General features: G+C 35.1%; 1 protein-coding gene across 2 annotated transcripts; it reads left to right on the plus strand.

Annotated features, from left to right (window-relative positions):
* The first annotated feature begins 181 nt into the window (after nucleotides 1-181).
* On the plus strand, nucleotides 182-23,236 carry LOC110706935 (peroxisome biogenesis protein 6-like). 2 transcript variants are annotated; one of them, XM_021884933.1, is made up of 16 exons: nucleotides 182-693; nucleotides 1,066-1,701; nucleotides 1,795-2,041; nucleotides 3,419-3,560; nucleotides 4,022-4,205; nucleotides 7,112-7,300; nucleotides 9,415-9,678; nucleotides 11,759-11,830; nucleotides 16,115-16,201; nucleotides 16,300-16,422; nucleotides 16,498-16,608; nucleotides 16,716-16,754; nucleotides 16,878-16,999; nucleotides 17,083-17,227; nucleotides 17,356-17,436; nucleotides 22,776-23,236. In XM_021884933.1, exons 1-16 carry the CDS (start codon nucleotides 403-405, stop codon nucleotides 22,863-22,865), a joined length of 2,823 nt encoding a protein of 940 aa, XP_021740625.1. In that variant the 5' UTR covers nucleotides 182-402; the 3' UTR covers nucleotides 22,866-23,236. The 2 variants fall into 2 exon arrangements, with proteins under 2 accessions (XP_021740625.1, XP_021740626.1); XM_021884934.1 differs by having other exon boundaries at nucleotides 183-693; nucleotides 1,474-1,701.
* Nucleotides 23,237-24,806: the final 1,570 nt, after the last annotated feature.

Here is a 24,806-nt window from a genome sequence, read left to right on the forward strand (position 1 = left end):
AAGAATATTATAATAAATTAATAATACATGGTTAGTTTTATATGAACAATTTTAAATTTTATATATATTTCACTATTTCAGCCTTTATGTTTCGTATATCAAAAATCCAAAATTTTGAAAATCAATATCCAAATCCGCATCCGATATCCGCTTTTTCGGATTGGATATCCGATTCAAAATGAAAAGTTGAATCGGATATCTAAAAATTCGGATCAGTTACAAATGGAATTATTGGATTTTTGGATTGTCTCATAGTTTTATACAGGCCTACAACTCTGCACCACCAAACCAACTGTTCCCAAGTCCCAACTTCCCAATCACCACAAAACCAGTACTTCTATTCTTGACCAAATCAGAAAAACAAAAATTAAACCCAACAGTCCATACTAACAATCATCTCTAATGGTGGAGAGAAGGAAGCCATTGGTGCTTGCTTCCACCAAAGCCCTTCTCAACTCCGTCCTTCAAAACCCCACCTTCGCAACCAGTAGCGCAGCAGATGCCAAGGTTGACGATAATGCCCTCGCTTCCTTCGATGCTTCCCCACCATCCCTTCAGTTACAAGCTGGAATTCTTCGGTTTCACAAGGATAAAGATGGAATTCCACCAAGAATTGCTTCTCTTGATGATTCTTCCCTTGTTGGTCTCTCTCTTGCTGACCTTAAACGTCTTGCCATCACTTCAGGCTCTCTGGTATATATTCCTCTTAGTTTTGATTTCTGGAATTAATTTTTTTTTTTTTTTTAATATTTTATTGTGAATTGTTATGGTTTTAATTTATCATCGTATTGGTAAATCAAAGATATTCCTAGATTGTCATTTGAAGAGTTGATTGCAAATTGTAGGAAAGTTTTAGTTTTGAGTTATGCATTGGACTTTGAATAACCCCTTGAATGATTGGTTTGGTAGCGCGTTGAAAATGCTATTAAGCTCGCAATTAAAACAAACACATGAAGGAATTTGGAATGAAATGTGTAGATGGATGGATGTGTTCTGGCCTAGTAAGTTGTGAATTATTAAAGTTGGTTGTTAGTGATATACCAATGTGTTTTTCCTTAAAAATAGGTGTTTATCAAAAATATTGAGACCAATGCTCGAAGAATTGGCCAAGTTGTAGTTTTAGATCCCCCTCTTTCTGAGGATGAAATATCGCCTGCTGCCGGAGAAGGCACCTGTGCCTCTGAGACAATGCTTATATTACCATCATTGACTTTCCACCAAAGCTACCTCCAGCCTTTGAGAAAAAATGTTGCCTATCTCTCTCCTTTCCTGGCATTTAATGTGGACCTTCATACGTCGTGCTTGACATCTCTTCTTCGCAATGGAAAGGAGTCTCTAGCAACTATATTTGATGTTGATGAGTGTGCAGAGAAAAGTGAACTAGGGCTCGAGAATTGTTTTGTCAATTTGAGGTTGGAGCCTTGGCCCCATGTGCCACGATATGCATCACATTTAAGAATATCTTTTTTGAAGGTACCCGAGTGTGGTACCATTGAATCTCTTAGAGGAAAGTCTCCCATTGAAGCTGTGGATCGTCAAGAAATGATTGATTTGGCATTACAAGAGTATTTCAATATTGATAGATATCTTGCTAAAGATGATGTGTTCAGTATACAAATTGACTGGAGTTGCAATTCAATCCTGTGTGTCAGTTGTAGCCTGAAAAAGAAGAATGATGGAGGTGATATTATTTATTTCAAGGTGAACTCCTGTCTTTATTGAGGCCTCTAGTTCAAGTGAATTGAAGATGCGACAGAGTCAAAAGTAACACTGAGTTGGATCTTTATGTCATAGGTTGTTGCCTTGGATCCTCCAGAGGAACTTATTCTTCGTGTTAACCGTAAACAGACAGCTCTTGTTCTTGGTGGAAGTGCTGCCGCTGCTTTCCCCCCAGATATGTTAATCGCTGCTGAGCCTGCTGGAATTGCTCCTTTACAGAGAAATACTGTAAAGGCCCTGGGTTGCATCCTTACTCCATCTCTATGTCCATCTGTACTTTCATCCAAATTCAGCGTCTCTGTCTTACTGCATGGTTTGGCAGGTCTATCATCTTCTTTATCTCATAAAATTCTATTTTATGCAATCATCAATATAGTTGCATTTTTATCCCCCCCTTCCCCATCCTAATAAAAAATGGGATCTTCTATCATATGACCCTGTGTTATAGGCCTTTATATTTGAAAAAAACAAAAGTTTTTAAAATATTTATTTTAAACTACCCTTATGTTTGCACCCATTCCTAAGGTAACCTCCACTCAAAGACCTCATTAAACATAGAATTTTGGGTAACGATGCTACTATGCTTTGATCAAGACTTTCATAGCGCTAATCTAAGGTGAAAAAATGATAGTTGGGGAGTTAGAAATGCGATAAACGAAGCTGTGGTCTTTGAGTTCGAGAAGGGAATGTGTATGATCATTGATTTTTAGCAAGTGAGGAATCGATTCAGGTTTTATGACAATAGAATAAATTTCAGTCAATGCACAATATTGTTATCAAGTTCATTATGTATCAAGAGGATTTACTTCCGTTTCTTTTTGGATAAAACTATTTGTAATTTACACTATGCACACACCATTGTTTATTTTAAATTTTTGTTTTTTGGGTATTTGTAAGGAAATGTGAGGTCTTGTTAGGTTCGTTTCAATTTGTACTTTTCAAAAATCAATTTTTCTTATAATTTGTAAGGAAATAATGTATTGGTAAGGTTGAAAACTGAAATGTTTAATCTAAATAAAAACAAAGGAAGTATATCTTATACATCGTATTAAGTTGAGAAATCATGACAAAATCATATGTCGTTCCTTTAGTTAATGCTTGATTGTACATATAATTGTAACTACTTGCTTCCAATCTGTTAATTTTAACATCATTACCAATAAAAATATACACTGTTTTTAGCTTACTCCTGGTCCAAAATATAAGTTTTTTTACTGTACCAATGCAATTTTAATCTGCATCTCACAATATCATTTTACCATTATAGGTCACTTAACATTACCAAAGCAAATCTATACAGTAAAATCTAAAATACTTTATTTTTGACATGTTTTTTAAAGGACAATCGGATGGAGTCATACAGTTGTATATTCATCAATCTCTATTGTGAGATCACTGCTCAAGGAGATGTTAGACGCCAATGAATGCATATTTCATGACTTTCTGTACCAATTGGCAGTGACCTATTTTCAGTAAAATTCTTTTTTTCTTCAAAAAATATGGCCCTTGTTGTAGTAAATAATTAAATACTATATTATTCTAGATTGAGGAAGCAGTAGTTCTGTGCTTAATGTGAAAGTGAATATTTGATATTATCAAGTAGATTGATGTAGATGGACCAGATTTGTGATGGAATTTTAATTCCACCTAGGACCATGTTACAAAATAGTGCTGGGAGCTTATTCTGTTGCAATTGCAGGATCTGGAAAGAAGACTGCTGTCAAATATGTTGCTCGCCGACTTGGTCTGCATGTGGTAGAGTACAGCTGTAATGCTTTGATGGAAGGGTCTGAGAAAAAAGCGTCTTCATTACTAACTCAGGCCTTCAGTACAGCTCATAGGTATTCCTAAGGTTGAAACTGTGGCATGATTCAGTCTACTTTGTTATCTTCTGTTACATTGTTTTTGACTAGTATTTCTGCCGGCTTCTTAACCAATATATAAACTAGGTGCCATACTTTATTTTGGGCGAAGATTTGAATTTGTAAGTTCATTTCATTAGAATTTACTATGTATTCTCTGATTAAAAGTTGGTAAATACTTTCCAAATGGTTCTTGCAACATCTAATTTATATCCATGTATAAATTGAAAAAGTAAAGTAAATGAGTTGAATTTTGATCCTTCACTTTTCTTAGCGTTTCATGACACAAGCTCTTTTTTATATCTATTTTCTGTAATAAAGGCTTAAAGATTTACATTTCATTTCCTCATATTATCGGCTTGAGGATGTTGTTCTATATGGGAGAGCAGGGATACATCTGATGCCTGAGTTAATTTTTGCAAATTTGGATCTTTTTGCAGATACTCTCCAGCTATATTGTTACTGCAGCATTTTGATGTCCTCCGCAATTGGGCATCCAATGAGGGTTCGCAATCTGATCACACTGGTATTATTTCTGAGGTGGCGTCTGTTATAAGGAAATTCACACAGCCAGTTGTCAAGGTTGAGGATGTACCTTTAGAGGAGAAATTGAATGGTAGCCCAGTAAGTAAAAGTTTCTCTGATCGGGGAAGATTTCTGTTTATTGTATTATATACGAGTTGCTGCTGATGTAGAAGGAAGTTTGTGACCAATTTCCTTTTCAGCTCTAGAAACTGAGAATCACTAGCCCTCAGTTTTTGGCCTAGTAATTACTATCAGTGAAACCATAAAATTTGATTGCGATTAATCCAAATAGCCTATGTGTCAAAAGGAAGAAAAGGATTAATATAATTCTTTCTTGCTTTATAAAATTTCCACTCCAATTTTAACCAATGCAATGTAGTGTTGGATCTGGAAAAGATTTGTCTAAATCACAACAAAATTGTTTCTAATAAGGTGTTTAAGAACTTGTCAGAGAAAACCCCCTTTTTTGCTTCATTTTTTTCAAATTTATTTTTTTATGTGAGCAACTGACTTGCTCCCAACACCCCATCTAATTAGGCATTGAACATGTGATACCAAAATGCATAATGTTTTGTTTGGCCATGCTTCTACAAAACTTCTGTTTCCTAGAAGTAGTTTTGTAGAAACTGTTTCTTTAGAAACACTTTTAAGAAACAGAAATGTTTGGCCACCTAATTGTAGAAGTACTTCTTAGAAACAGAAACAACTTTATTCTGTTTGGCCATTATTTACTCTACAAATTAATTTAGAGGGAGAGAGGCATTATGGACCATTTGATTTAGAGGGAGAGAAGTATTATGGACCATTTGATTTAGAGGGAGAGAAGTGTTGTTGACCATTGGATTAAAAAAGTAGCGCGCAGGATTGATTTTACCATGGAATTTACATTCCAAGAGTTGACTGTCTTTTCCTTCCCCCTTTTTTTTTTTCTTCATCATTCTCTTTCTTCCACTCTTTGTATCAAGCCTTCCTACCAGTTTCCATATATACCCAACTACCCAATGTGACTGTTTATTTTAAAATGATGAAACTAACACCAAACGTAAAACAGCAGTTATATAACATTTAAAATTTATTTGACAATCTAATCTTCATCATCTAACCGATATTTAATCGTCAAATTTTGTCAGAAACAATATATTTGTGGGAACTTCTAATAAAATGGGATTATACTTTTTTTCTGTACGTGAATTGCAAGTAGGATATTTTTTTTTTTGAAACATGGCCAGAAGCATATTAATGATGGTCTCGTGGTGGTTTGCCATGGGGGAGAGAGAAAGCACAGATTTGTATTTGAGGAGAGACTGAGAGAAATATTAAGTTTTGTATTATTAGGGGCCATTCTGTTTTTATTTATTTATTTATTTTTTAAATTTTTTATTTTATTTTATTTGGGGTAATATAGTCCGTGTGTAAAAATTTAAAAACTTCTTATGAATTCCACAACTCCCCGAGAAACAGTTTGAGAAGCTTCAATTTGGAGCTTTTGTTTCTAGAGCTGTGAGAAATGCTTTTGGTATTCTGCTTCTCATTTTACTCTTTGGCCTAGCTTCTAATTATAACTTGGTGAAACAGCTCTAGAAGCTTGGCTAAACACCCCCTAAGCCTTTTTTCGTTTCTTTTTCTCAGCTTAAGAATGAAAAGTAAATCCATATAGCTGATTGCACCTTGTACATTTAGCTTGAATTGGCCTCCTAGAAGATGCATAACCTAATTATTGCATTGCTATAGGAGACCGTAGCCTTTACTGCATAAGCGGATTGCACTTGCCCACCTTTTACAGCTTTTAAGAAGGGCTGCTAGGTTTAGTATCGTAGTATGCAACTAGCAATGCCTAGGATACAAAAGTCTGCAGGATTATCCACATCAAATGCAAAGCCTAGGTTATACTATCCCATGTGCAAACCCAGAATATTACTCAATGAAATCAACACACTGATATCCCTTAGAAATATATCAAAATACTACATGAATCTATTAAAGAGGCCCAGGTTTTCGTTCAAGGTACATGTGTCGTCTTCTGATTATTTTCTTAACTACAACATTACCTCTGCAATATACATCAATATACTTTCAACAGACCTTTTTCTTTTCTGAAACAGTGAAACACCCTCGTGTTTATCTCTTTCTAGATACCTCACAATGCCTATGCTAAAAGTATCTTCAGAACCCTGCCAAGGCTGAGCAATCAATCAAATTTCTTTGCTGTAAACAAATTCAGAATATGAGATACAAGGATTCCATTCAGTTTCTTAACACTGAATCTGACTTTCATGAGATGCCAATCTTCTGTAGTCTTTCATCTTTTTCTGTTGCTCTGTTTATTCCACATTAAGAGCCAAAAAATCATAGACCACACATCATTAATCACTAGACATGCGAGTCTTCTGCTATCTTTCTCTGGTGCTTATAGGGATGACTTTCCTCCCTTAACATTGCTGACCTTCCTAATTCTACTTTTTGCAAATGTTTCCTTGCATACAGATTCAATATAGTGAACCTGAATTGTCTTCAGCTTATAGTAAATTACTTCACAGCCATCAACTAGAAGTACTTCCAATTACCAATGAATTTAAAATTGAAACTGTTTACCTTATTCTCTTCTATTTCCACTGTTATACAACTATCCAAGTGTAAATAAGTCTTATTTAGACCTGCTATGCCTTTCCCCCAGTTGATGACATCTGAAACCATGGCCTGCTGTTGTACACCATATTTGGTGTAACTAAATGTATATTTAATGAAAATGGAGAGGGGACATATATTACCAGGCCTAAGCCAATTCGCCATCAGGCTGGTTTGATCTGATCTTGTCCTTCATGGACCAACTTGGACTCTCAACTGCTCTTGTCTATGCCCTGGGCCATTTCTATGGGCTTATGAGTTAAACCTGAATCGGATTAGTCCCATACGTAACCAAGCTTGTCGTGTTATGTGTCCGTGTTTCTTCTGCTTTGTGAAGTATGTCTGTTTTGTGATCTGTTTGTAACTTGCTGATGCTGCAGTTGCAGAGTGCTGAAAGAATAAGGCGACCCCAGGTCTTGTTGATTGCAGTAACTGAGAGTACGGAGGGCCTGCCACCTACTGTAAGACGCTGCTTTAGCCACGAGCTTAATCTGGAGCCTTTGACTGAAGAAGAAAGAGCTAAAATGCTAACCAAATCATTGCAAAGCATTCCTGAAATCTCTGCTGATGTATGTTTGATGTTCATCAATTTTGTTTTATTTTTTTTATAATTTTTATCATCTCTGCTCTTCATAAGATAGATTCAACGTATAACAAGTAGTAAAGGTTCATCTCTCAGCTGTTAATTTTGTCGCATACATGCAGATGCCAGATTTCTCTCTGTCCTCTTACCCCTTTCCATGCTTCACTTTCTCATCTCCTTTTGACTTAAATTTGACTTAAACTGTGGGAGGAGTAAATCTGCAGAGATCTAATTTAAAAAAAAAAAATATAAAGCGTGGAAGGTGAATGTATGATAAAAGGGAAAGGGAGAGTGGAAATTAAGAAACTTCTGAGGTTGTGAATCTGTTATTCCTTCTGCATTCAGGTCATCTGATTCCATACACCTCATATCAAGGGAAACTCAACATCTTCAAAGACTAAGTGGTGGCATTAGTGGAGGTCTTTTTTAAATAATTTATTAGATAGAAAGATTTTCTATAGAGATGAAGGAACACATTACGCGTACAAAGTCAAATGGAGGACTAGTAATGAGAAAGCGCGTTAATCACACTAGACGGCTGACAACAAAGTATTAGATAAAACACCTTTAAGTCTTTTCACTACAGACTACGGAGAAGCTAAAAGAATCACAATCCTATGACACCGCCCCATTAGCCTTATTATGAAAGATGTGATCATTTTGCTCCTACCAAAGCACTCAAACGTAGCCATAGAAACGCTCCTTCACCTTATCTCAAGCAGTGTATTAAAAGTGTGCTTAAGGCGTGCCTAGTCGCTGAGGTGCTAGGTGAATAGGGTAGAACTTTTTTCACACTAGGCAAGGCGCATATAAAGAGGCAAACCTTAGGCACATCAGAGGCGCACAAGGCACACATGAGGCACACCAGAGGCTCACGATGCACACATGAGGCGCATCTGTACAATGCGTCTCCCTTAAAGAGGCGCACTGAAGCGTGGCAAAGGGGCAGCAGGATCTTTATCGCTTTAGTGCGCCTTGAGATTTTTTATACATTAATCTCAAGAACTTTTTACTTGTTATTATAATTAGACCACATCTCATCTACTCATCACACCAGAACAGATCATATCTGCATTTGGTTATTGTCAAATATCTGGAATTTCTTATTAATAAATATCATGAAAATTAGATACTTAGAGAATAGAAAATACACATTAAGATAGATCTAACAAGACCCTAGTTTGTAATGTTTTTTCTTTCAAGTTTTTATACTCCCTCTCTTTTTTTTAATTTTTTTGGAAAGTTGCATATTAATTGCACAATTTCCTTATATGGATACTTCGTTCACCTTTTGCTTGTGTTCACACACAAAATACTCTAACTACCATTGTTCACATGTGATAACACATTAACAACCACAATTACCCCACCTTTTCTCTCTCTTATTTGTTTATATCACATAGGCAAATTTGACATTCCCCACCTTTACTCTTTTTCTTGAATCTTGTGCCCATACCAAATGGTGCGATTAAAAAAAAAAAAAAAGAACTATTTATTAGCTAACAAATGTGGTCAAAATTTAGTCAAGCATAGTGATAAGATCAGACCATACTAGACTAGAAGTTTTTTAACTAGACATATTAGACCTTAAAAAAAATCATACCAAAACACCTTATCTCTGGCTAATAGAACATAGCTTATGGCACATTTCTCCTCCCAAAGAACATAGCTTATAGCACATTTCTCCTCCCAAAATCAAAGTTGACATACATAAACTTGACAAGTTCAAAATTCCCATTTGAAATTAAAAAGGTCTGTCATAAAACAGCTGCCACTTTTCAGTGAAGAAAGGGTGAGGATCAAACTCATGTATCCTTGTACACATAATACAGTCATTAAGGGACACATCTTTTGTTGGCAGTTGTACCTGAAAATTATTAATTGTGATAAATCTCTTCTAATACTCAGTACTGTGATATATAGGTAGGATGTCATGAAGACTGTTAATTAGGCACTTATCTATTATATAGGGTGTTATTAGCAACATAACTTATTTTTGGCTTACTCTCTGGTTTGACATTCTATAAATGATGCTATTGCGTTCAATTGTTGTCTGTTAAAGCTGTTGAATTAATATGCTGGCTGTATTGGCTGCTGCAGGGTGGCATAGAGAATGTTGTTAAGGACTTAGTTGCTCAGACATCAGGTTATACACCCAGGGATTTACTTTCACTAATTGCTGATGCTGGAGCCAACGTGATCCCCAAAGATCTTTTCCTAAGTGAACCTGAGAAGACAGTTGAGAATAAATTGCTATCTAAATCTGTTGGAGAGATTAATAATCAGATTTCAGGGAAAGAAGACTTGTCAAAAGTGTTAGAGCGCTCGAAAAAGAGGAATGCATCTGCATTAGGCGCGCCGAAGGTACCTGTTTGCATTAGTGACTATATTTGTCAATAATATTTTTTTTTCCTGCTACTGAGTAGCTATTTCTTATGTTATGAGCTTATGACCATATAGTTAAACCCTTTTTTGGGTATAGCTTGCATGCAAATCCCAACGTTGGAGGGGCATCCATGTCAGTACCAACAAGTAGTCGATGCTACTTTAGTGACAGCGCTACATTAAATTTGGGATTCTATAAGCTCGCTTTTTTTTTTTTAGTTATGTTGGCTTGTCCATCCTAGATGGTGAGATTGTATTAATGTATGAGTGGTGGAAATAGAGCATGGAGTAGTGTGTAGCTACTTCGCAAGAATATTCCATAAACTTAGGAAATATTTATTTATGTTGTTGGAAGGCTTCACTTATGTACAGTTTAAAACCATATATAATTTATATCACAGCCTTATATTTTTTCCTTGGGAGATGGTACTTGTAAAAATGCGCAGTAAACAGACAGATTAAAGCTACCATAAAACAATAACTACTAATATTTTCCCTACAGAGGCAAAGATCTAGGAAGGTTCTTATGTATGCAACATTACCCCCAAGCAGATGAAGCACTCTAGAGAGTCTTTTTAGAAGACCCACAATAAAAATAAAATAAAATAAAATAAAAAAATTCAGTCTTGTCTCTTTTTTTAATTTTTTTATTTTATTTTATATATATGTATTTTTAAAAAAATAAAAAATAAAAAATTTAGAGGTACTGTAGCTAATAGTAATAATGGAATTTGTGTTAGTCGAAAGGTAATAGTCATATTTGCAACTTGAAAGAGAGTAGAAATAGTGATGAAGTAATGGTGATGTTAGTGGAAGAAGTAATCCTTTGTGCAGTTATGCCTTTCATTGCAATCCTTCTTCTTGAATTATTTATTGCTTTCACCTTTGGATTCATCTTGGATCTCCTTTCTAAATTACCTTTTCCCATCTCCTAATTCAGGCGTCATTTACCTTGAGAGTTAGGCATTCACATAGACTGCCGCCTACTGATAGGACTAGCCTAAGCCAAAATTCAGAATCTCAAGTTGATACTGTTGATGAGGATTTTCCCCACTATATTAGGTACCATGAACAAATATCATTAAGAATGAAGTGACTTAATATGTGGTGGGATTGGCATTTTGATTGGGATAAGATGCGAGAGAGCAGATATAATTGGTTTGGGCGTCTTAAGGCACCCAAATGTACCTATTAAGGGACTGGAGTATAAGGTGGGTTTTAGTCATTTGACAAGAGTTCAGAGAAAGTATCAAGCAGTTCATCTAAAGCTCAGCAAGGACATGTTCTATTATGGTAAATTGCAATCCTTGAGGATTAGTGTAGTGATTCTCTAACAAGAGTACCTTGTTGTCATGGTCCAAGTGTTTTGACACCGGATCTATCAAGGGTTGGTTGGGGCTTGGCACCCTTATGTGCCATTAGTCTAGTTGTGCTATCCCATCCTCATTTGGGCATCAATTATGTTGTGTATGTCAACTTTCGGCAACCTGCAGTATACTCTTGTTATCTTGTGCTCTTCTCTTTTATTCTAACACTATCACTTTATACTGTTCCTATATTATTGTGTGTGAGTGTGTGTGTGTAAACACACACACACAAAACTGTATTACTTACCTAACCTAATTAACTATTGCTTCTATTACTTCAAGTTGTACTCTTTATGTTTTAACCGCCATTAAAATAAAATATCTCGGTGGATCTAGCAAAAACAAGCCACTATGTGAGTCTTGACTACTCAAAGTGGCTTCCTAGGTTCCACTTCCATGTAGTGCCTGGCTGATAGCAGCAGCTACCATATGGACATAATTTTTATTTTAAAGTAGTTGAAGAAATTAGCACATATCAAAGTTGAAAGTGTGACAATAAAATTAGGGGAGTTTTCTTCTTATAGCTTTCTAATGCTTAGCAGTTTGCAAGTGGAACCTTCCATACGTATACTCGCTATAACACCTGTGTATTCTACTTATAGTAAAAAAAGTACTTATTGTTCATGGCAAAATAGCTTTTGGTTCCTTCTTTCCAACAAAGAACAATTCGTCTGACTATCATTCTTTCACAGGTTCCGAATGTTAAATGGGAAGATGTTGGTGGGCTTGAAGATGTGAAGAAAGCAATTCTGGATACTGTTCAGGTTAGTTTGTTTGTATATGCCAATATTACTTTTCCATCACTCTGAAACTGCTGTATTAATTGGTTTGGTTCTTGAAGAATGTAGTTTTTTTTTTAAAAAAAAATTAAATTGAATTTGGAATGGAAAATTTTTGGACAACTACCTAAAAACTCTTCACTTTTGGAAAAAAAACTATCTAATAGGTAGTGTTTTTTCTAAGAAAAAGCATAAAGTTTTAATGTTAACTTATTAGGTAGTTAAGATTTTCCAATGGTGGACAAGTTATAATTAGTTGTTCACAAATTTTCCTTTAATAAGTTCCATAACCAAAATAAGAAGTGTTCTATGATCTATGACATAATGATTACTTCTCACTTTTATTTAAAATTACTTTGGCAAGTAATATCAGGCCATCAGCTAATTAAAATGACTTAGATACTTGGACCCAATGCCTACTCCCTTCAAACCTATCTTGACATGGCATAATCTGGAAATATACGTGGTATATGTGCCCTATTTGGCAGGAGAATAAGTGGATGCATTTGCCTACCTTATTGGGATTTCATGCCCTAGAACCAGTATGCTTTTAGGTTTTTGAAAACTTGGTTGGGGAGGGGGGGGGGGAGGGGGGGATATATTGCATTTCGATGTCTAATATCTCTATCCAACTGTTTCAATACACCAAATAATTTGTGTCCCATTATTGTCTTTCTGTAAATTATTACTTGTAGAGTGATACGTTTATTAGAATTTGAGTGTCATGGCCAATGATTTGGTTGCCTAATCTTAACTTAAAAGTATATGAAAGAGTTTTGGAAAAATTAACAAGAACAATCCCAACTATTGCGGTTATTCTTATTTTAATCCCAACTATATTTTAACTCAAAATAATTCTAACTATATAAGGGCCTTCTCAAAATAGTTTTCTTATATTGTTAACCTGTGAAACAGGTCAAAAAGGCTGGTGAGTCAAGTTTCAATATCTAGTTTTTTTTTTTTTTTTTTTTTTTTTTTTTTTTTTTAATTTCCCTTTTAAAAAACATTTAGTATATTTACTCCCTGATTTCCGCTCACTTCATTTGTTCACAATAACCACCGCCCTCATTGCCCACTCCTGTCACAATCACTGGCCACCTCACCTCATCAACTCCCCATCCACCATACTACTTCACCGGCCTCCTTTTATTCAAGGCCATCACATGATCCAATATGAAAAGGTAACAACCCTCTAAAGTGTCGGCATTGTCGAATTGTCTTCCGCATAGATTTAAGGTCTACGCCCTCAATGATATCGGCATAGCATCTAAATTTGATCTGAGTTAAAATATAGCATAGCAATGGTTAAGAGTGGATTAGTGGCAGAGTATGGGAAAACGAGATGAGATATAGCGAATTCAGGTCCGAGGTTAGGAAATTCAGGAGACACATTTGAGCCTTCCTAACAATTTTTTCGGGCATTCAAAGCAGGATTTCAAAGATTAGATCTTCTGTTAACCCTATCAATGGGGAATTTTCATATTTTTGTGTGTTCCGTAGTAAATTAGGGCTTGCATTTTTCTATTAAAAATAATCTCAAAATCCAATTGTCAAGAACACCAATTTTACACAATCACTCATTAAAATTTCCCACAAAAATTCTTAGCGCTACAGAATTGTGTAATTGAAACAACATTAAATTTATAAAAGAAGTCCCCTAAAAAAAATTGTATAAAAGAAGAATTATGCATAGTTATGGTAAAAATATATATTGACTAAAATGATAAAGAAAATGAAAAAAAAAAGAAAAAAACCAAAACCTTTGGGAATGTTGAACTACTGAAGGAAAAAAATTGACGGGTTTTGGTGGTGGGAATTTGGGATGGTGGTGGTGTCTTGTTGTGGTTGGCGTCACTGATGGAAGCACATTAGGAGGGAGAAGTTGAGAGGTGGTGATGAACTGTAGCTATATATGGTGGGTGAAATGACTCAACTTAGAGAAAGTAGAGGAGGAGAGAGATGTTGGGTGATGGTATGGTGGCTGGTGGCTTAGGTGGAGTAGGAACGGTCACGTAAGGTGGACAGAGAAAGGAGAATGGGATGGAGGGGAAGAGTAATCTCTATAAGTTGCAAGTCATTTTAGATGTTTTGAGAAGGGTCATTGCATAAATGGGATTAATCTAAGTTAAAAGATAGTTGGGATTATAATGAGAAGAACCCTAATAGTTTGGATTATTCTTGTTAATTTTTCCAAAAGTTTTTAAAGAACCACTATAGTAATGTATATTGTCAGTACTGAATAGTTGCCTGCTTCTATTTATAGACTAAGTAGTTTGATGGTTATTTATTCTCCCCGCTTTTAATATAATTGAATAACTGCTTCCACTTTCTTTTGTAATATCCATATTTTCTCCTCAGATAAATTGCCTTTGGCCCCAGAGTTGAACAATGGACTTTGAACTCTATGACTTGTTGGGTTTGATGGTGCTAATAGTATAGGCCTACTCTTATTAAAGAGTATGGGCTGGCAGATTATAAATTGGGTGTAACAGACGGGTATGTTTGTAATGAGTGTGGTCATTGTTATTATGGTGCATATGCATGTGTAGTTGAAATCATTTAGTTGAGTGAGTGGAGGAGGGTTATAGTAGGCCAGTGACAGCCAGTGTAAAACTTTGTCACATCTCTTGACATGATCCACAATGATTGAGAGTAGTACTAGGATGGGTGACCTCCCGGGAAGTCTTCATATTGGTTCATGTAGCCGACCCCACTTATGGGATTAAGGCATTCAAGCATAAGAAGTGAAAATAGTGACAAAAGAAGAATAACAATCGGTTGAGGTCTAATTGACCATTGGGGCTTGATTGATGTACTTTTATAGCTTTTTATTGCTACTCTATCGTTCCATATCTAAATTTTGGAAGCTTTTTAGCCATGCTGCCATGCTCTTGGTTTTTGAATTTTCCTATACTAGATCCATGGATACATATTAGAGTCTATACACTAAATTCCCGATTGAGGGCTACTTATGTTATGATTTTGTTGCCTAGCTTTAACTTATGAGCACTACTTAAATAGAACAGATACTATAATTATGCCAATGTTGTCAATATTATTTTATGTGTGGCTGACTCTAGATTGTTTTGTTTGCTTTAGTCAGCATAAATGGATGGAGTGTGACTATTGGTTATAGTGTTATAACTGTTACAATGGTGTGTATGTATGCGGTTTTATAGTCATTGGGGGTTAGAGTCGTCAAATTTCTGGTTTGATGATGGTTTTAAATTTTTTTTGGATTTGAGTTGGTTCAGAAGAAGTTTCTCAATTTTGTTTGTGATCCTTCTTCATGAAGGCTTTTGCATTTTACTAGAGATTTATTATAGGCCCTGTTTAGTTCACCTTATTGGCACTTATTTCAAGACTATGTTGAGATAAGGGTTAATAAGGTCAGATAAGACATGTTCAGGAAAAATAAGTTTGATATGGGTTAATAAGAGCTACCAAAGCTCTATTACAACTGAGGGGGTGTTTGTTTGATATAAAAACCATAGATGGAATGGAAAGGATTTAAATAAATAGAGAAAAGGGTAATGATAAACGTTACCTTTACTATATGTTTGGTATCTTAATGGAATGGAAACAATTTGAGTAGATTGTGATTAAGTAAGGAAACGTATTTTGTTTCCACTAGTTTGTCAAGGGTAAAAAAATTGGGGGATTTTGTTACCCTCCGAAAACGGCATTTGTTACTTTTAACTCATACCAAACAACTAAAAATGGAAACACTTATTTGAATCCGTCTCGTACATCTAAAATTGCTACACCAAACGCCCCCTAAGTTCTAATAAGTAAGTTCTCTTAAGTTCAGATTCGTTATGTGATAATGTTCTAAGTTCTGATAAGTGAAAATTAGGTGAATAATATGCACCCTTAGTCATGTCTTGATGGTCTTATTACATTTTTTAATCGTGTTCATTGGTTTTCTAGTTCTAATTGTTGATTTGGTGCAAAACATTTGGATACTTCTCCCCGTTGTTACGTGTTTCTGTGATACAGTTGTTGTGGTGGACAATTTGCTACTACTGTGTGTGCTTGAATTTGTAGGTGTTGGGCGGCATTTGGCATAATTATGGTCTTAACTTTAAATTCAAGTGGTGACAAATTCAAGAATTTATGCAAAGCTCATATGGTGTTTTAGGCTTTGGCTTCAGCATTTTTGGTCTCATTGCTTACTAGGTGTCATGAGCCTTAGAGCATTCACTATTATTGGTTTGCTTGACGTTGTTCTTTGTTGGAAGTTTTCTAACTTGCTTTATTTGTTTATAGCTACCTCTCCTACACAAGGATTTGTTTTCATCTGGGTTGCGTAAACGTTCTGGGGTTCTTCTTTATGGTCCTCCAGGCACTGGAAAGGTAAATGCTTGCGTAAATGTTTGAATTTCGTCTTTTCGTCATGAAATCATGAGCATATAGTTTATATCTTCTGATTGTCATTTCATGACTAAACTCAGACTCTGTTGGCAAAAGCTGTAGCAACGGAATGCTCTCTAAATTTCCTAAGCGTAAAAGGACCTGAATTAATCAATATGTACATAGGGGAGTCTGAGAAAAATGTGCGAGACATATTTCAAAAGGTAAAGTGCTGTAGTACCTTTTACCTCTGTTTAAGTTGTTTGTTGAATCAATAAGTGAACCTGGTCGTGTGGCAGGCTAGGTCAGCACGTCCATGTGTCATTTTTTTCGATGAACTTGATTCGCTTGCCCCAGCTCGAGGTGCTTCCGGTGATTCTGGGGGAGTTATGGACAGAGTTGTTTCTCAGGTGAGGAATTGGACAAAGTTTGCTTGTAAGTTGTACTGTTGTAGCTAATGCTGATTAGTTCTTAGTTTGACTCAACACTAATCACAAAATATGTTTGTTTGTGCTAGATGCTAGCTGAGATTGATGGCCTCAGTGATTCCACTCAGGTTCCTTTCACATCTTACATATCATGACTATCTATGTTTTTCCAATTCTCAAATGGTAAAGTCTTTTCCTTGTTATGCTCCAAGTCTAATGTTACTATTTCCCTTTGCATTCTGTTTCACAAGGACTTGTTTGTAATTGGGGCAAGCAATCGTCCTGATCTTATTGACCCAGCACTCCTGAGGCCTGGCCGATTTGACAAGCTTCTCTATGTTGGTGTTAATTCTGATCCATCTTATAGAGAGCGGTTAGTGGGCCATATTTGTTACTCCTATTATTATCATTATTCTTCTTGCATTATCACTGAATATCCATTATTCCATCATGCAGAGTCCTAATAGCACTCACCCGGAAGTTTCAACTGCATGAAGATGTCTCTCTTTACTCAATTGCAAAAAGATGCCCGCCAAATTTTACTGGTGCAGATATGTATGCCTTGTGTGCAGATGCTTGGTTTCATGCTGCAAAACGGCAGGTATTTGATGTGTTGTAGTTTACTCTGGTGGACTGTTTTTTGGAAACTTTACAATGGGGCTTGTTCTAGCCTTCTGAGTGGGGTAGATGCTTAAATTGCTGTCAATTTTCTTATTCTTCTTTTTGCAGGTCTTAAGTTCAGCTTCAGTTCCAACCAGTGACGATAGCCATATGGACTCCATTGCTGTGGAATATGAGGATTTCATCAAGGTAGGAGATACATCCACAGTATGAGTTTTCATAATGTAAATAAAAATGCGTTAGATAGCTGCATCTAATGGCTATGAAGTTCGAAAACTATGCTGCTAACTCTGCTTTGACTTAACAAAGGCTTTGTTTTTTGATCTTGAGTTTTATTCATTTAAAAAAATGGGGAATATGACATCTAAAGTACCACTTGCATGATTTATGTTGAATCGCTTATGGGCTAGGCTATCAAATGGCTGTAACAACTAACAAGAAGCTGCTTTTCAAAACCAGTGTCCACTTACAAACATTAGATATTCCCTTCAAGTTTGAAGACTAGGACCGCCTGTCACCACAGAACATTTCTGGGAAGGAGGTAGCTGCTGGAAAACAGACTACCCTATCGAGAAAAATCTGCCATACCACCTCCAAAGCTAACCTGGGCCCCAAAATGTTTGGAAGATGGGACTTTTGGACATTTTGGTGAGGTAGGTTGATGAATGGAACCACAAACTCAGGGAATGGCAGCATGTTTTATGAGGGTGTGTTGGAATAAAAGTCCTTGCTGTTTGATGAAACTCCAACTTTATTTTGCTTTTGAAAAAAATAATTGTCCCTCGGCTCCTTAGTAATTAATTTCTAAGGATACACAACCTCTACCTCGTTGGCGTAGTATAAAGAGATACATGAACAGTGTGATCATTGACCAAAACGAAAAATGTTTTTGTATTTTCTAAGAAGAAAGAGTGATAGAATTTTCTGTTTTCTGCTGTCTTATATAGAGATGAACCAATGAGATTGAATACGGTAGATAATCAACCCAACTTATAATTTATAATTAGGGAGTAATGGCTAATTAAATGGAGGCAAGAATCAGTGAAAATCATGACACAATATAATGTTCATTAGCGAACAAATTAGTCTGAGATATTAAGTTGATGTTATGCAATAGTATAAGTAAACACCCACCAATGCACTGAACCACATGCCCGAGCCCACCACGACCGTGTGCGTGCATGATTGCTAGAGCCTAACTTTTAGTATTTTAATCAAGGGTTACAAGGAAGTTGAAATTGACATACTAATATATATTGTGGGTAAAAGACTAAAAGCTTTGTATGTTGTCTATATGGGACAATTGTTTCTTTTGAAGCAAAATAAACTTGGAAAATTGTCAAAGAATAAGGACATAACTCCTGCATCCCCCAACATGATTCAAAATATCTAAGGCTTTTGTAGAAAAATAGTGCTGGAGTAAGCATATGGACCGAGTCTAAAGCCTATTATGTAGTGATTGTGATTGATTCCATCTTAGGAATGTCTTGGTTCAAAGGGTCAAACAAAAAACAGAGTCAAGTACTACTACTATTCTTATTAATAAAGTGATGTATTTATAACCTATTGAAGTGGTCTAAAGCCAGTACAAATTTGATAAACTTATCTATGTGAATGTGGATGTTACGACTAATACCCTATGAGAGTCCTTATGCTTGGAACCTCTAAATTGTTCATGTCTTGGAAAAGTGGGCAATAAACTGCAAATTGTGAGAACACATCTTGATTTAAGAAAGTTTAGTGTGCTAATGTATTTTACTAATATCATGAAAGGTTCAAGGAAAAATCCACGTAACATGAATGTAAGACAAGCTTACAAGTCCGTTGCTCAAAATTCTTTGCGTGTCAAATCTATTGTTCTTTTGAATCGTGTAGGGGAATATTGGAGTTGAGTCCTTACTCATATTCCTAGGTTATTTTGCTTCAAACAAACCAATTCCCCACAGATAAAAATACAAAGTTATATATATATATATATATATATATATATATATATATATATATACTCCCTCCGATTTTTTTTAAATGCAACTTTGGTGTGTATTGCGGTTCACGAGGAAAAAGTTAAGGGGTATGTAGTAGTGGGGTTAATTAAAGGTGATTAAAGTGTGTAGAGAGAGAAAGTTTGGCCCACCACTTGGTAAAGTAGTGGTAAAGTAGTGGGTAAAATACTTTAAAGTAGTGTGTAGAGAGAGAAAGTTTGGCCCACCACTTGGTAAAGTAGTGGTAAAGTAGTAATTTTCAAGGTTTTTGTTTACCCAAAATAGAAATAAAATAGAAAGTTGCATTTAATTTTGATCGGACTAAAATAGCAAAAGTTGCAATTAAAAAAAATTGGAGGGAGTATATATATATATATATATATATATATATATATATATATATATATATATATATATATATATATATATATATATATATATATATATATATATATATATATATATATATATATATATATATATATATATATATATACCAACTTCTTCCTTAATCCTTGATTATAAGACTTGAGGTATGCTCTATCAACCATGCAAACACTATCGGGCTTGTGTACAGTGTGTTCACGTGTGTAGGCGTTTACTTTTTTACCACTCATCAATTAGGTTTTGGTCACTATCTGTTTAGTTATTGTGTTAAGTCAACTTAATATTTCACACTGATTTATTGGTTATTGAAGATTATATTGTGCCATAATCTTCATTGATTCTACCTCCATTTAATTAGCCATTTCTCCCTGATTAAAGGATGGGTTGGTTACTATCCATGTTCAATCTCATTGGTTCCTAAACATCTTTATATCTGGGGAAGTATTTATAGCATTTTCTTTGGCATAGAGTGATTTGGAATTCAGGAGTAGGTATGGTGCTATGGTCTTCAATAAAATGCCTAGGATGTGTTGACAGGGTCTCAGGTTCTACATACTAGCCCCTGGAAATTTGTTTCGCTTTTTTACTCTCTTGGGTCATATGCAAGGTGTGTACTGGAGAGAGAATTATATTTATCTTGGAGGGTGTTTGTGTTGGGGAGCAACCTTTTAGTATCATTTCCTCTTCCTATAGGTTGTGCATAGGGGTGCTAATTGAGCAAGGCAACTCGCGAGCAGCTCGAACTCGACTCGGTCAACGCTCGGTCAAAACTCGACTCTAGTTTGCTCGTACTCGCTCGAATCAGCTCGAAACTCGATAAGTGTACAAGAAATTCAATATTTTTCTATTCTTCTATCTTTAAAAACAAAAATTTACTTTGACACTTAATAAATTTAAAATAATAAACTTAAGTAAGAAAAATTTATATAAAGAGAATAAAATATGATCAACAAATATTTGAAATTCAAGAGACCTAAACCTTTAAACGAGTAACTCGTGATCGACTCGGCTCGACTCAAAAATTAGCGAGCACGAGTCGAGCAACCCTCTGCTCGTGATCGACTCGCTCGATTAGCACCCCTAGTTGTGCACTTGACTTCATACTCCTACTTGTTTTATTTGAGTGAGTAATGGTGATAATTTTCTTGTAATTTTCAAATTGGTGGGAACCCTCATGATAGGGAGTTTGGGACCTGCTAGCTACAAATCCTTGCAATTGTTTCTTTGTTAGACTCCGTGCTTAGAGAGTTTGGCTGACTGAATGTTCAGGATCTTTTACCTGCCGTTTGTTCTACATGTACCTTAATAGCCAAATCTCAATCCCTTTCATTAGTTAAATGAACATATTTATGATAGTGCAGAGAAGGCTGGGGTTAAAACTTTTGTCTGAGTTGCTGAAATTCTTGCTTGGGGTAACTTAGCCTTGTGATTTTGCATTCTTGAAAACCACACTAGCCTATATCCCCTCATGTGTACTATATGTCTTGCTGTTGAGGAGACATGGAATCATTTCATTTTGTATGTCACATGGTGATGATTCTTTGGCATTGGACATCCTATTTTTTTTCTTCAGGATCGTTTACAGTCAGTATAAGAAATTTCAGAAGGGAAAAGAAGGCATTAGATTCTGCACCATGTTGCTTTTTGTTTCCATGGTGTGGTTGCTTGGATAAGAATGATACTCCCTCTTTTTTTTTTTTTTTTTTTTTTTTAAAATTGTTCCATTTTGATTTGCACGTTTGCCAACACACAACTTTGATCAATAATATATTTAATGGTGAAAGTGAGTTTTATGAAAAGTGAAAAAAGTCTTAGTGGAGTAATTTCAAAAAAACAGGGGGAGTATGATTTTCCATGGCCGGGAGTCTTCTTTGGGTTACTTTGTTGGAGCAAGTGGTGTATCTAGCTTCTGTTTTGGGCTTTGCTCATGTGCTCAACTTGTGCTCGCTAAAGTTCCGAGCCAATAAAACATACTTGACTCGTGCTCGTTAAAGTTTCGAGTCGAGTTGAGTAGCTCACGATCTGCTCGTTAAAGTTTTGGCCCTTCTAAAATTATAGGCCTATATTTTTTTTTCACTTTATATAATTTTCTTTTATTTATTTTATTTATTATTAAAGATTTACTCTTTCTTTTTTGATGATATAAATTAACTCTTATTCAGTGTCAAATTTGTTTAAAAAATGATAACTTTGTAAATTCTATATTAATAATAAAATATATTATTGAGTTGCTCACGAGCTTATCGAGTCGAGTTAGAACTTGCTCAACTCATGCTCGTTAACATCTCGAGTCGAGTCAATTTCGAGTCGAACCAACTCGAGCCGAGCTGACCGAGTCGAGTTCGAGTTGCTCACGGCTCAATTCAATTAGCACCCCTAGTCTTTTTGATGCATTGTGAGATTGGAGTACTTTTTCCCTTTTGCCTTGACTTATGGAGGACTTCTGGTCCCAAAATTTTCAATTCTCCTATAAAATGAATATGTTTTCTTATCATATGTAGTATTTTATTTATTTTGTTTTATAAAAGTTGCTATTTCATCACATTTCATATCATATGCCATTTGCTTGAAGACTTGCAGAATTTTATTATGTAAATAAATAATGCATACCTATTTTCTTTTTCAACATTGCTTTTAGTTTGAGCAGCGGAATTATTTCTTAATATGTCCAGATAATGTCCACTCCAATGTGACATGGAAATGCTATAGAATAATGATATAGTAAATCAAAGATTTTATGAGCAAATTAACTATTAGGGATGGATACATTATGACCATATCTCAAACTCATCATGTCAAATCTACTCCTCACCCCCTTGCCGCCCTTGTATTTTTGAGCTACCCTTCTCTGACTGTCAATCTTACTGCTACCCTTAGTTATGGCCTTTAGTTTTTGAAAAGAAAATCAAGACCATTTTATTAGATTCTAGTATTGTATTCATCATTCATGTGGTAGGTTTGTGAGTATATTCTTTTGCTGTCTTGCCTTTCTAACTTGTAAGATTTGCCATTTATTGTTTTTATATAACCCGAAGGAATTATTGAGGAGAGGGAGAAGGTGAAAGTTAGATTTTTTGAACATCTTTGTTATGTCATTCTGAGCTGATCGATTAAACTGAGTCTGCTGTCTGTTTGTATTGTCTTTCATTACTTTGGCAGGTCTTAGCAGAATTACCTCCATCTCTCTCCCTAGCGGAGCTCCGGAAGTACGAGATGCTGCGGGATCAATTTGGAGGAGGTTCAAACTGACGACTTGGTGAATCTGGGAAAGTGCTCGGGCATCTAGCCTAAAATCAAGGATATTTCAACCTTCTTTGGGGATTATTGATCAAGGATATTTCAACCTTCTTTGGGGGTAGATGATCAAGGATATTTCATCTTGTGGATAGCCAATTTGTAAGAAGTATCTCAATGTTATGTTGAGGGCTATTTCATTCTTTAGTAGGCTGTTTTATTCTTATCAACATGAAGTACAAATAATGTGTATTCGAGTGTGATTCCATGTATTAGAGCATATGTATAGAAATAAGAATCAGGCCGAATGCATTTTTCTTAAACATTGCCTTGTTTGGGAGAAATATGAAGAAGACTAGAGTTTTTTTGGTCTGCCTTTTCTCTAATGCTCTCTTTCTCTTTGCTTCTATTCTTTCCTTTCTTCTTGAGCGTCAAGGACATTCTATAACACAACGCTTACAATTGCAAGACCTAAGGTTTGTCGATACCAAGCCTTATCAGCAGAGATAATTGGCTTGACTCCTTGCCCGCGGCTCAACCTTCTTGATCTTGCACTTGCTTGTGCAAGTAATGTCCAAGTTTGGAAAACTACACATTTCACATTGAAGAATTAGTTTGGACACTATTGGCTCTCAATTTTGACTCCTTGAGTTTTATTGTTTGAAATTTGTACTTTATATATTATAATTAGCATTATAGTAGAGGTGATCAATAATGTCCCGGTTCGAAAAAAAGTACAAGCTTGGGTAAGGCTGAAAACGCATTTTCTAGTTCAAAACCTGAGCTCGGCCAAAAAAAGGCCTGTTTTGGTCCGATGAACCCAACACTATTTTGCGGGTTTGGCCAAGATAAACCCAACCCAAGATTTTATGCACAAGCTTGATCCGACCTGATTTTTTATCACCTCTACATTATGGGTAGTAAAAACTTCATTTTGTGAGTTTTGCTTGTTATTTAAGGGTATGCATTTAACTCAAGTATTTTTTTTATTCTATATTATACTTCCTCCGTTTTTTAATAGTTGCAATATACACTTTTTCACGGTAGTTAAGAAAAGTGGGGTTCACATGATTTAATATACTACCTCCGTATCATATTATTTGCAACTTTGAAATATTTTATATCTCACAAATAAGGTCCTGTTCACTTCGCCTTTAAAAAATAATATTAAGTAAAAATAATTTCAGTTCAGTAAAAAATAATTTCAATTCAGTAAAAATAATTTTTGTTCAGTAAAATTCAGTAACTTTAAAGAATAAATATAACAGGAAATCAATAAAAATAATTTCAGTTAAGCAAAAATAATTTCAGTTCAGTAAAAATAATTTAAGTTCAATAAAAATAATTTCAGTTCAGCAAAAATAATTTCAATTCAGTAAAAATTATTTCAGTTCAGCAAAAATAAGGTGAAGTGAACAGGGCCTAATACCCCAAAGTAGCAAATAATATGAAACGGATGTAGTACTTTAAAATGGGGTGAGAGGTTGATAGGAGTATAATTTAGTGGGCCATGTGCTTTAATTAAGGGAAATAGTACAACTTTCCCCAAAATAACTTTTCAATTATAGTGTATTGTAAGTATTGCGACATTTCCATTTTAGGAAAGTGTTGCAAGCAATAATTGTTTCGTACACCCGGGTGTACCATGCGCATGGTACACCCGGAAGAACATCACCCTATGAATAAAAGAACATTATCTATAAATAGAAGAACATTACATATAAATAAAAGAACATTGCCTATAAATAAAAGAACATTACATATAAATAAAAAAACATTACTTATAAATAAAAAAAATTGTAGTTATAATAATTTATTATACATTACAAACGAACATAGAGTATATCAAAAAGAAAATTACATATAAAATACAGAACATTACATACAATAAAAGAACATAACTTAAAAATAAAATAACATTACATATAAATATAAAATAACATTATCTTTATGAAA

Source organism: Chenopodium quinoa, unplaced genomic scaffold (genome assembly GCF_001683475.1).
Source record: "Chenopodium quinoa cultivar QQ74 unplaced genomic scaffold, ASM168347v1, whole genome shotgun sequence".
In the NCBI taxonomy this organism is placed as follows: Eukaryota; Viridiplantae; Streptophyta; class Magnoliopsida; order Caryophyllales; family Amaranthaceae; genus Chenopodium; species Chenopodium quinoa.

What these genes read in the sequence shown, in the direction of transcription:
- LOC110706935 (XM_021884933.1), top strand. Translation starts at nt 403, where the DNA reads ATGGTGGAGAGAAGGAAGCCATTGGTGCTTGCTTCCACCAAAGCCCTT. An exon ending in TTCCTGAAATCTCTGCTGAT is followed by an intron (nt 7,301 to 9,414) that starts GTATGTTTGATG and finishes TGGCTGCTGCAG; the next exon opens with GGTGGCATAGAGAATGTTGT. An exon ending in AATATGAGGATTTCATCAAG is followed by an intron (nt 17,437 to 22,775) that starts GTAGGAGATACA and finishes TTACTTTGGCAG; the next exon opens with GTCTTAGCAGAATTACCTCC.